Source organism: Diadema antillarum, unplaced genomic scaffold (genome assembly GCF_040938485.1).
Source record: "Diadema antillarum isolate AM-2024a unplaced genomic scaffold, OU_Dant_1.0 seq00000989_RagTag, whole genome shotgun sequence".
Taxonomy (NCBI): domain Eukaryota; kingdom Metazoa; phylum Echinodermata; class Echinoidea; order Diadematoida; family Diadematidae; genus Diadema; species Diadema antillarum.
Window position 1 is genome coordinate 727,149 of NW_027271829.1, and position 12,243 is coordinate 739,391.

Genomic DNA, 12,243 nt, shown 5'->3' on the forward strand with positions numbered 1-12,243 from the left:
AGTGTTTAAATGCTGTTACAGATATGTACATCCAGACCTGCTCAGACTTGTCTATAAGTCACTTTTTCTGTCTCCCTTTAGGAGCTGATATAGACAGGTTTCACTGTATATTACTGTACTGTCAATAGAGGAGGTACTATGTATATGTTTAAATACAATAACATGCTCAGAATTCCTCCTCTTGAATTGCCATGTCTTTGCAGAGTCGGTGATAATGTGGGTGTCTTCCATCCCTCTCTAGCTGATTGAACTGATTTTTCTTTCCTTCTCACAGGGACAAATCAGAAAAGTGGTGGAAAGCTTTCGGTAAGTCTTTAATCCCCACCGAACCCTATTCTGAGTGCTGGGAAACATAATGTCACGGGCCTCGGATTAATGTCAAATTATCCTGCTGGAAACAAGTGTTGTTGTTTTTTTTCACCTTGTGATTTTCGGCATCACTTGTCTTTGTACTTGCGTAAATTTCTTTTTTGGTTTGGAATAAATAGATTAGGATTGAAAAAAGAGCAAATTCATTTTGGAAACTTCTTGGTAATACGATGCATCCGCAAATGAGTCTCAAGCGTTCTCATACCTTTAACGATGATACTGAGCACTATTTACCTGTAGCTTGATTTTGACTTTTATTCTTTCAAAAAACATCCAGCCCTTGTTTTTAGAAGACTGGTAGCACCTAAATTGTAAATAAGATTTCTGTGCCAACAAGTGAAATCTGAACATCTGATACAGAGAAACAATTCGGTTGTAATATTGATGTGAATTAAAGTATTACAATGTAGTACAGTACTCTCCGCATAATCGGGTGGGCTCGGGCAGAGCATTTCTTACCCGATTAAGCGGAGTACCCGATTAACAGAAGAGCACGTCTCATTCACAATTGACACACACAATGTGTATTTACATGCATTGTACACTGCACCAAACACCTACACGCTACACTGTATGCTTAACACGCATGCTTGCTAGGCACTTTATACATACCTTACACTTGCTCAGTCACGAGCAATAATTTGCACTCTTTTTATGGACAAATATGTCTTCAGAAAACTTTGTGGTTTGACTATAGACTCCTTGCTAACACGCAGGCGTTTTCCGAAATGAACATGTATCTTTGCGTGCATTAGTCACGTAGAACGTCGGGTTACTTTTCGAGAAGTGACTCGGGGAAAAGCAAAATTATGGAGCTGGTGCATGGCCTGATTTTCGTTGCAAACTTCTCATATTATGAATGTTGTTGCGGAGCAAGGGAGGAGCGCGTGTGTGTTCAGCTCCTGTCTGTCTATGCAATTGTGAGTGCCAGCTACATGTGTAATGTTCGTTTTCGTGTGGCAAGTCGGTATGTGTACCTGTGTTTTCATGTTTAATCACTCCCCAAATGATCAGTCTTCTTTGCAAATTAAACAGAGAATGCGATTAGCCGTGGAAAATTTGACATGCATGATTTCTTAAAGTGTTATATCTGCGATGAAATGTGGGTAGAAATTAGATTAGAAGAAAATTATTTACCCATTTATGCGGAGAGGCAACCAGATTATCAGGTAATTTTAATGTGCATTGGAACTGACTCATACTACCCAATTAAACAGAGTACCCGTTTAAGCGATACCCAATTACGCGGAGAGTACTGTATTACCTTTAGGCCATCTATTACCAGGTCTTTAGACCAGAAAACCCTGATGGTACTACTGACAAGAAGACAGTGTCATTGATATCAATCTGTTAGTGGAACCATTTCTTAGCTTTCTGTTTGTAAAATAAAAAAAACTACAGTGCACTCTTGTTATAGCAAACATGATTATGACGAAATTCTTGTTGCAATGAAGTTAGAGTTCAGATCCCCAAATTATCATCTGTATATCTTTATTAAATTGTTTGGCTAAAACAAAGTTTCGATATAGCAAAAGAAAACTGCCGGTCCCCGAGGACTTTGTTTTAATGGGAGTTGCCTGTACTGTCCTTCAGCCCACCAGGTTGTGATCAAAGGCTTGCTGGCGGAGAGGCAGGTGATAGGAGGGTTCGGACAGACTGTGGAACTCTCCAGGGAGGGAACACGATGGTTGGTATCCGCTGAGGAAGGGAGAAACTCGCCCTTTGTGATCACACCCAACCAGGTATAGAAATAACTCTCACCCACATTTACTCCCTACTTTTTAGGCTTCAAAATAGTTTCTCTGTGAAGGAAAATTAGTGTATAGAAAATCATAATGATAATGATAGAAATTGAAGCAGCAGATCTTAAAAGTTTGAGCAAAGTCTGATAAACATTTGTGATGGTTACTGTAAAATGAGGAATGTTCGCGTGCATTTTAATTTCGTGAATTTCGCGAGCGCCAAGATTCGCGAAATTAAAATGCTCGCAAAAGTTCTTGTCTACACTATATGCATTGAATGCCAGTGGCAATTCGCGAAAATTTCATGCCGCGAAAAAGGCCATCGGCTCCAATTTGTGAAAATTTCATGCCACGAATATATCATGTTTTACAGTAAAACAGGTTGAATTGAATGTCAACAAATTATCTTGCAATTTGTCCAGCAGCAGTATGAAAAATGCTATCTTCTGCACATCACTGTTGCGTTGCTCTTGTGAAGCATTTTGGCATTTCACAAAAAGATAAAAATAAGATTATTGTGGACATGGTACAAATATGATGATGTAATGATATGATATGATGAAAGACATGTCATGCATAACCAATGTACAAGGGTACTCTTCAGTGTCTCAGATGGTGTAGTATTGCATAGACTATATTTTGAATTCTAATCTCTATGATTTGTTTGTTGTTTGTTTGTTTTTTGGCTCTTGAGTCTAAAGGAACTGGTTAGAAATCTCAGTTTTGTTCATAATATCAATAGACTTATAAACATTTTAGCAAAATTTTATGTTGCTACTGGCATTATAACAATGACAATATTAGAGGAGGTTTAGGGGAAGTTGCTGTTTGACTGTGACCACTTTGTCAGTGCCCTTACATGGGTATCTTGGTGTCTTTTCATATGTGATGTTGATATTGCACATGTGTGCTCTGAGTATTTCACAATTACCTTTCTAACTTTTCCCTGAATAGTTGAACTTTGGAAATGGCTTGATGTGATGGTATAATTCATAACATTATTCATCTTCACCCCAAAGGAGCTGCAGGCAGCCACCACAGAGAGGGTGGTGAAACCCACAATCTTACCACAGATCGTACCCCAGATCCTACCCAGGGTGAAGGTGGCTGGCTGGAACCAAGCAGCCCAGACCGGCGCTGGGACGAGGGCTGGCGGGGAGGATGTGGTTGCTACGCAGCAACCGGTGGACCCCAAGGAGCAAGAGATGCAGGTGAGTGGTATTTTAACCCTCTGAGTGCCAACTTGCACAGGAAAACCCCATAGACTTATACACACTGTCCAAAGTCCCTGGCATGGAAAGAGTTTAGTAAGAGGGTGTCAAGAGGGAGACAGACCAATGCAAAGACTCTTGTATCAGTAAAGCTGATGCAATGTGGACGTGAGATAGGTAAGATGGAGATGAAATCCCAGAGTCATTTACATTTCAGGATCAGTTTCATCTATCAGGGTTAGGAAAATAGTGACATACTGTAAAAACTTTTAGTTTGGAGTACAGGTATTTTCGCGAATGAGGTCACATACTTTTTTTGCAAGATGTTGTTTCCGCGATTTGACATTAAGGCTATCATAAATGCACTAATGCCTATTCATTCGAGATATTTTCCTGTGTTGAAAGTTTGCAGCCTAGTGATGTGCGAAAGTCACAAAAATTAAACCCTCCCGAAAATAACATTTTGTTCAGTAGAAATACAGGCATGGATTTCAATTTGGAAGATATTAAAGCTGGCAGTCAAGAGATTGATGATAAATGTTTCAAACTTTTAATGCTCTTTTAGTTTGATTTTGGAAAAGCCATGAACATTTCTTGGAAATTCAAACATGATACACATTTATAGCAGCATGTCATTTTCAAGGAGATAAAGGAGATGGAGATGGCTATGCTGGCATAAAAACTTTCACACTTCAGCAAGTTTCTCTAAGCAAGGTTTCCTGAGATACATGCTTGTCTGCACCACTACCATCAAAGTGAATATACCGTAATATAGCTGATTCAACCACAAGTAAACTACACATACATTTGCTTACACTTGTTTGCTGTATATTTAGCATCTTTCTTTATCATCTATCAATTCCCATTTAGTTGATGTGTTACTGGCATCATTTCATGTGAATTTAGCTCTGCAGAAGATCATCTATAAATTGGTAGTCTTTTCATGATTGTTTCAATATGAATTTGGCATTCTGCTGTGTCACCTTCCAATGCTTATCTTCTTTCCCTTTGAACCACTCAAACACCGGCAGGGTAAGCTGTACTCTGAGCTGATGAAGCGCCGTAACCAGCTGGCATCGGAGCTAGGAGCAGCACCCTACATGGTCGCCAACAACAAGAACCTCTTGGATCTGGCAGTAATCAGGTAATCATGGTGAATCTCAAATATATATCAGCTTCAAAACCTGTGTTTGGTGTGTTTCTTTCCTCCCCCCCCCCCCCCCCCCGAGATGTCTTTTCCCATCTGTGAATGAGATACTTGACATCCCTAATTAAACAATAAAAAGGAATCCTCAATGAATCAACTCAGAGGCCATTTCCATATCAAAAGCCCCTATGAAAAAATTATAATGAAATAAAGCCACTTCAATCAAGAAGACGTTCAATTTTGGGAAAGAAATGTGATGATATTCAGTGCAGCAGTGCATTAGGTAAAACAAAGGTTAGAACTAAAATGAAAATCGAATGTAATCACATGTAATGAGAAGACGAATGGAAGTGAAACTGAAATGATGGTACATTTGATTCTGACAGACCGGCAAGCATGAAGGCCATGCTGAGGATTGACGGCTTTGCCCAGGCCAGGGTGGAAAAGTTTGGGGCAAAATTCATCGCAGCCATCCAGGAGTTCTGCTCAGAAAACAATGTTAGGATGGACAACTTCCCAGCATCCGCCCCGTCTAGCATCAGTGACAGAGTGGTAAGAGACTGTCAGGCTCCTGGAAGAACTTTGTGTCATGGACTTCAAGCACGTTATTCATTGATAGTTGTGTTTGCTTTTTAAAGGAACACTGTGTTGTACTGTGAAAGTAGACATATTTGGGGTGTGGAAATTTTTGTGCATTTCACCTGACCAGAAACCAGCGTGAAAATAAAAACATGCAACTATTTTTTGCACATCATGTATTCCATTAATGAACGTCTTGTTTCCGTGGAATTAAAAACACATGAAATTCATCTTACGCTGCCAAGCGTGTAAATTACTGTCACGAAAATATCCACTTTAACCATATTCTTACCTGTATTTGACCAGCAAATAAGTAGCGAAGATCATGCAGTGAGATTAAAAAGGATCCCCCCCCCCCCAAGAAAAAATAAAACAAAACAAATTTAACTGCTTACATGGAAAAGTTGTCTAATTCTTCCTTGCTACAAGATTTATCTATGCTATTAAGAAGAAAGCTTTTAGTCCCATTGCTGTAAGTTTATAGTTCAGGCCAGTAAAATGCTAACTTCAACTGGTGCTTTTCATGTACAGTTTTGCCTTTCCTCGTAGGAATGTTTGCTTCAGTTATATCAGGCTTGTTTTATTCATTCAGTATTTTTCAACACATTTTGTGGGGACATACACATGTTTATTTGACTTGTGAGCATTTAGGTCCAAGTTTTGCTTTTCTCTGTGAAGTTTGGTTACAAACTATTAGTTCAAGAAAAGTAGAATCAGGCTTGTTTTATTCATTCATTGTTTTCAAACACACTTGTTTTGGAACATATGATTTTTCACCTATCAGCATTTAGGTCCAAGTTATGCTTTTCTCTGTGGGATTTACTGTATGCACCAAATATTTTGCTATGGATATTGCATATGCAGTATTTTATCCTCCAACAGGAATCTTCAACGAGTAATGGATCTGTTGGCTGTTCGTTCCAGCGCAGTGCCAATGTTGGCAAGATAACAGAGACTGTGAGAGAGAGTTACAATCTCTTCCATGAGCAAGGAATGACACTCGTGAGTATGTTGTTTGGTTTGCCTTTTACGTCATCGTGCAAAGTCAGTGCAGTAGATCTGAATGTAAGTTGTTATTTGCAAGAGAAGTATCTGTATACGTGTTCCACAAGAATGGAGCAGACGTAAGTTATTGTCCACATTGTGTTCATACGTACATGTATGTGTCCGTTTGACTATTTTTCTGTTTCAGTCTTCCCATGTGTTCTGTACACAGTGAAATTTGCTGCATCATTTCAGTGACCACAACTGGCAATTTTGCCTTTCAATAGATCATGCCCTGCTGCTTCTCCGCTGATAGAATAAGCCAGAATAATCTTATCTATCTCCTCTTTTGCAGGCTTAGCCTTTGCGTTCTTTATCTTCCTTTGTCTCCCACCTTCGTTGGTTTATTTTTTTCTATCAAAAGTCTTCCAGAGCCAAGATATCAATTCTAGATGAGCAGGTTGTACATCAAAAAGATATTAATGACATTTGCTTGCCTTTTAGAGTGTATTCTACTGTGTCTTTTCATCTGAGTTGGTCAATGATCTGTGCTCAACCAATAATTGAAATCTCACAGTCTACCTCATCCCTTTAATTTAAATCACTCAACATCATTCCAAGTCGATCGTTCTTGTAACAAACTCCCAAGATAGAGGCATTACTCTTTAGTGGTACTGCTACTCCCAATGCTTATCTTGATTGTTGAGTTGAGTTGTTCTTTTTTGATAATGTCTCTAGGAACAAGTGGCCAATGCCCGAGGACTCAAAGTGTCTACAGTTGGGAGCCATCTTGCAGCAGCCATCCAAGCTGGATATCCTGTCAACTTTGCAAGAGGTTTGTCCCACCCTATTGGTGCCCATGTAAACGCTGGGTTTTTTGCTTGTTGTTGTTTGGTTGTTGTTGTTTATTTTGTTTGTTTGGGGTGGGTTGTTTTTGTTTTTTTTTTCTTTTTTTTCTTTTTTTTTTCTTTTTTGCATCAGTCAGCTGTAGATATGTTTCATGTTTCACAGTTTTGTAGGATCTGCAGAAAGACTTTTAGAAATGTCGCTCTGCTGTGGCAAGTTTTAATTTCTGTGGAAGAAACATGCCAGAACGTTTGTAACAAAGAACAATGTGTGGTGCTGCCTATTGTAGTCAAATGATTTGATGATGTGACAGTTTTACTTTGTCGTTACATCATGTTTTTGCTTTGCAAAAGCCACCACTCTTTTCGTAGCTCTGTTTCCATTACTGAGGAAGTTGAAGGAAATGGCATATTGTTTAATGTAGTTTGCAGCCAATATTTGTCTTGTTTGTTGTGCTCCTTGTCAGGGACTGAAATTTGCAATGTAAGTTGCATGTCTGTGTTGAAAAATTACAGATTGATAAAAGGGAGAATGCTTTGAGAAAAAAAAAATTAAATTTAATAACACCTTCTGATAATGAATGTTGTTTCAGAGAGGTACGAGTACTTGCATGAATGAAAAACTAAAAAAGCGTTTTGCTGTAGAACATTGCTGCCATGATTCTCGCGTTGACATTAAGAGGAAGTTTTGTCACTCTTCATCCTCTGAATGCAGCCGGCATCTCCCCAGCCATGCAGAAAGAAATTGAGTCCGTCATCAGAGCCCCGCCAATTAACTCCGGTGAGTTGGTAGCTTGCCTTGATTTAATCCATAGAGGGCAGCATTCTGTTTGGAGGCTGACCTCTTGGTAGTCTCCCTTTTTTCTGTTGAGCTGGGGGGCATTTCGTGAAGCATTTTGTCCGACAGAGTTGTCGGACAAAAATTGCTCTCAGCCAATCAGATGCAAGGATTTCAGCAGCTTGTAACAGTTTGTCAGAAAAATATGCGACCAAACTGCTCCATGAAATGCCCCCCTGTTTTACTTTATAGAGATATTGCTACATGAGGAAAGCAAGATAAGCGCATTTAAATCTTCAAGAAAATGTCATCTTTTGGAGTGTGAATAGATCTGTTAAGGACAAGTATGTTGTTGTTTTTTTCTTTCATGGAAGTTATGATGATGTTCAACCTTGTAATTTTATTAAGCATTGCAAAATTTTTTAAGGAGATATTGAAATTATGAATATAATATTGATGGCAATGATTATAACAATGATAATAGCAGTGGTAATTGTGATTAAAATCAATAATGTTAATAGTGGTAGTGATGATGATGATAATATAAGTAATAAAAATGATAATGTTAATGATAATAATGATGATGATTATATCACTAGTAAAGAGAGCAGTATGATAAAAAATAACAGTTTGAAGAGAAATCTTGTTATTAGTGTATGATTTAGTGCTGAATTTTAGTCACCACAACACTTGAAATAAGAATGGCAGAATGTGATATGCAAAGATTTTATACCAGATTTATATTTTTCACCCCAGCTACTAACATTTTTCATCTCCCTGAAATTCCTCCCAGATATCAGTAAACTGAACCCTATCAAGGAACTGCTACCGCAGTATGACTACCACCATATCAAGCTTGTCATCGCCATACTCCAGATGCAGTATGGGATGCCTGTCAAGGTGCCTGTTGCCGATGGCAACACATCATCCTCTCCACCATCATCATCATCATATTCACAGGTGCAGTCATCTGTACTAACCACACAGCTGAAGACTTTTTGCTTTAAATACTGTATATGCCGAATATTTCGTGAGGTTTCTATTTTCGCGAATTTCGCGAGTGAGGTGCTGTTCGAGAATTTAAAGACACGCGTAAATATTGACTATGATCCTGATATGAATGTGACGTACACGTATGCATTTTTCAGTTCAGTACTGTATTTCACAATCGCGAATTTAACCACTCGCGAAATCTTTGTGAAGTCCTGATTTGCAAAAATTTAGACTCGCTAAATATATGGTGTATACAGTGGTCTACCATGATTTAATTAAGATCCATTACTACTTTTAGAATGCTTTAAACCAGTGCCGTGTCACTGTTTTTCTATTTTCCTTTTTTATATAGCTCAATAAAATGGTCTACACTTTTTGTAGTTGGGATGTAAGAGGCATGTCAACCAGTATTAATGGCGATATTTGAATATTTTCCTCCATTCAATCAATCAGTCTCAAGCCAACGTCAGTCACAGTCACAGTCCGAGATCGTGGCCTCCTGCTGGCTCTGCACCGTCATCGTCATCATCTTCATCTTCATCATCTTCGTCGTTGTCCTCATCTAGCTCAAAACCGAGCCAGCTCCTCAAGCAGCAGAGCATTCCCACCTACACCTCACAGACCAGGCCCACCGAGATCAAACGCAGCCGCACGATGCCAGAGCTCACCGGCGCCGACCTGCCGCCCAAGGGGGCGCTCTCCCCCGCGAGCAACAGGCAGGAGCATTCCAGCTCAAAGCGCAAGCTGCCGTCGTGGATGGGAGGATCAGCCATCAAGAAAGGGAGGAACGACGGAGGGAGCCCCCACGAGGCCCATAAGAGAAAATTCAAAGGGAACTCGTTATTTAGAAAATGAAATGTGCAGTGGATAAGAGATGTGGAAATGCAACAATGGTGAACTATGCATGAACATTTGAAGAGGTAGCTATTTTATTTCTTATGATTTCATTTCAAGAGCAACCGTTCGTACCATGGCAATTATACTGTAAGTCACTGCATGACATTCATGACCAGTGGAGGTCTTTTATTTGTCAGTTCTAAATTTTGTCATATGAATGGTACCTTGGAGGAAATGTTGATCGTTGCCACTATCAATCATGTGTAATGAACTTTGGGTTATAACCTTAGAGTAACTCATGTTTGTAGGAAACAGTTTTATTCTGTTTGACAAGAGACCTCACTGCCCTATGTTCATGTTTCACTTTTGTGTCTCAAATGTAGACACTTTTTTCGACATACCTCAATGATATGTCATAGTTTCAGTTGCATCAAGTTTCAATGACACTCTAATTACCAGTGATAATTCATCAAATCTAAACCACAAGTGATTATGATGATGATCATAATGTGGCAGAGTCCATAATATGTCCTTGAAATGCACGGTAATAGTAATGTTTTTCCCCTGACATCATTACTGTGGTAACCACAGCCATGAAAGTGGTGCTGCTTTGTCTTTCCCTTCTTCGTTTCACTTTTTGCCCTTTTCTTTTGTTTGTCTATTTGTTTAGTTGTTGTTGTTTAGGTTTGTGTTGTGCTCTCATCAGATTTTTTTTTTTTTTTTTTTTTTTTTTTACAAAGGTGCTATTTACAAGCAACTTATGACAAATCTTGGAGTCTGAAATGCATTCGTGAGATGGGAAATTGACTGTAATTATGTCACATTTGGTATTAGATGAGGAAAGAAAAGTAAGGTTTGATTCTGAAAGTGTCAAAGATTGGGGGATAAGTGGTTCGATACCAACTCTATTCTAACAAAACCTCTGTACATCTGTACGTCTATATGCCCATACAATGAGTTTCAACTTCCCAAGCCCATTCCATTCACAGTCTGTCTCTTCCTCTCCAAACTAGATAGTTATGTTTTTCAGACAAAATCCACTTGGGGGGGGGGGGTGCTGAGATCTCGGCCATCGATCGCACAGTCGGCATGAAAACTTGCACATGAGTTACATTTTGCATAATCTCCCAAACTATGAACAAAAAGGAAATTTAGATTTTCATTTATGAATTCTTTTAGTTTTAACCATTGTTTTAGGGTTAACCATACCACAGACCCTCTTTGAGATTACTGCATGATAAAAGGGATTAAGTAATTCCAGGTTTTGAGGTTTCATTGACAGTTAGTTTTGAATGTTGTGCAGATAAGGAAGGCAAGCATGCTGGTGGGATGATGTGATGGCCCAGACATAAAGTGTAGATTGAGTTCTAGTTATATTACCTCGCAGAGAAAACATAGTTAAATATGAATATAACTGCCCCTATCCACCATCTGTCCTCCTGTGCTATACAGTAATCTTGTCTTGCAATGGCCAGTAGTAATCCTGTCAGTGCATGGTACACTGAAGGTGGCATGCGTAACCAACCCCTTATGTGTTCATACTCTGAGCTCTAACTTAGCTAGTGTAATTTTTTTCAAATTAATGATTGTTGTAATGAAGCGAGAATGTTTGATTTTAATAAATATGCAGTGCCTACTCCTGTAACGAATCAGATTTGTCTGTAGCTAACAGATGGAAGCTCAGTAGACTAGTGGAAATGATGCCTATCTAGCAATCAGGAGGTTGTTGGTTCGAATCCCACCTGAATGAGTACAGTACAGTGAACACCCGTTATAACAAAGTCCTCGGGACCAGCACTTTTCTTTCGTTATACCTAAATTTCGTTACAACCGAACAAATAAACAATAAAAATACTTAGATTGGATAATGTTGCAGCCCTAATTTTTGCTTCGTTGTAACCGGAATTTCGTTATAACCGTGTTCGTTATAACAGGGGTGCACTGTATACATGTGTGCTCATGATTTTTTATCACGGCTGCTGCTCCAACATGAATAATTGGTGTTTAGTTTAATTTCATTCGTCTGCAGTTAGTGTGAGAACATTTGTGTCACTTGGATTAGAATGCCATTAGCTCCAAAAAGGTTGATATCTTAACAGCTACCCTTTAGTCCTGAAACCAAATTGGTTGGTGAATGGGGATTATTTAATCTTCTTAATCCAAGTTGCATCACAATGGCCTTGCATGACTTGCTTTGATCCCAAGTTGGTTTTAGGCCTGTTGGTTGGCAGCACACCAAATGCGTTCCTTCTTGGATGAGTGTTACTCCCGAAAAGGACCACTTATTCTCCCAGGACCGTTTCAAGACCACATGGGTACTCGTTCATTAAAGAATTTATTTGGTCTATAGAAGACCAGCAGAGTGCGAACATTTCATAATGCAAACCTTAACCCCTTGAGGACGAGTCCCAAGTATACTCAGGCATGTCTATGGGAAATGCGTGTTATAGCAAAATCAGTCCATCCTCAACGGGTTAAAAAAAAACACACACACACATTAAAATATGATTGTTTAATTTATCATTATCATCATCATCATCATCATCTTCATTATCATCAGTATCATCATCTTCATCTTCTTCATCATAGAAACCATTTCCATGCAATTCTCATCCACAGTGCTGTACCAAGAGCTTTACCAATGATTTACTATCTACTCCTGATATGAAGTCCTGGTAGAACAATGAAAAGCTGGTAGAGTAGGTACTTGGAGACATCCTAATGATGGGATGATTTGTGTGTCTAAGATTGATGAAAT

At 39.0% G+C, this 12,243-nt stretch overlaps 1 protein-coding gene across 1 annotated transcript in view; it reads left to right on the top strand.

The window, feature by feature from the left end:
* The window catches only part of LOC139742250 (bifunctional 3'-5' exonuclease/ATP-dependent helicase WRN-like), a 30,583-nt gene extending 21,023 nt beyond the window's left edge, over nt 1-9,560 (top strand). The window contains exons 19-28 of the mRNA XM_071652829.1: nt 275-306; nt 1,963-2,111; nt 3,131-3,322; nt 4,354-4,466; nt 4,856-5,021; nt 5,931-6,050; nt 6,771-6,867; nt 7,593-7,658; nt 8,449-8,620; nt 9,131-9,560. Of these exons, the coding sequence (XP_071508930.1) occupies nt 275-306; nt 1,963-2,111; nt 3,131-3,322; nt 4,354-4,466; nt 4,856-5,021; nt 5,931-6,050; nt 6,771-6,867; nt 7,593-7,658; nt 8,449-8,620; nt 9,131-9,503 (1,480 nt within the window). The 3' untranslated portion in view covers nt 9,504-9,560. The remainder of the gene's footprint in view (nt 1-274; nt 307-1,962; nt 2,112-3,130; nt 3,323-4,353; nt 4,467-4,855; nt 5,022-5,930; nt 6,051-6,770; nt 6,868-7,592; nt 7,659-8,448; nt 8,621-9,130) is intronic.
* Nucleotides 9,561-12,243: the final 2,683 nt, after the last annotated feature.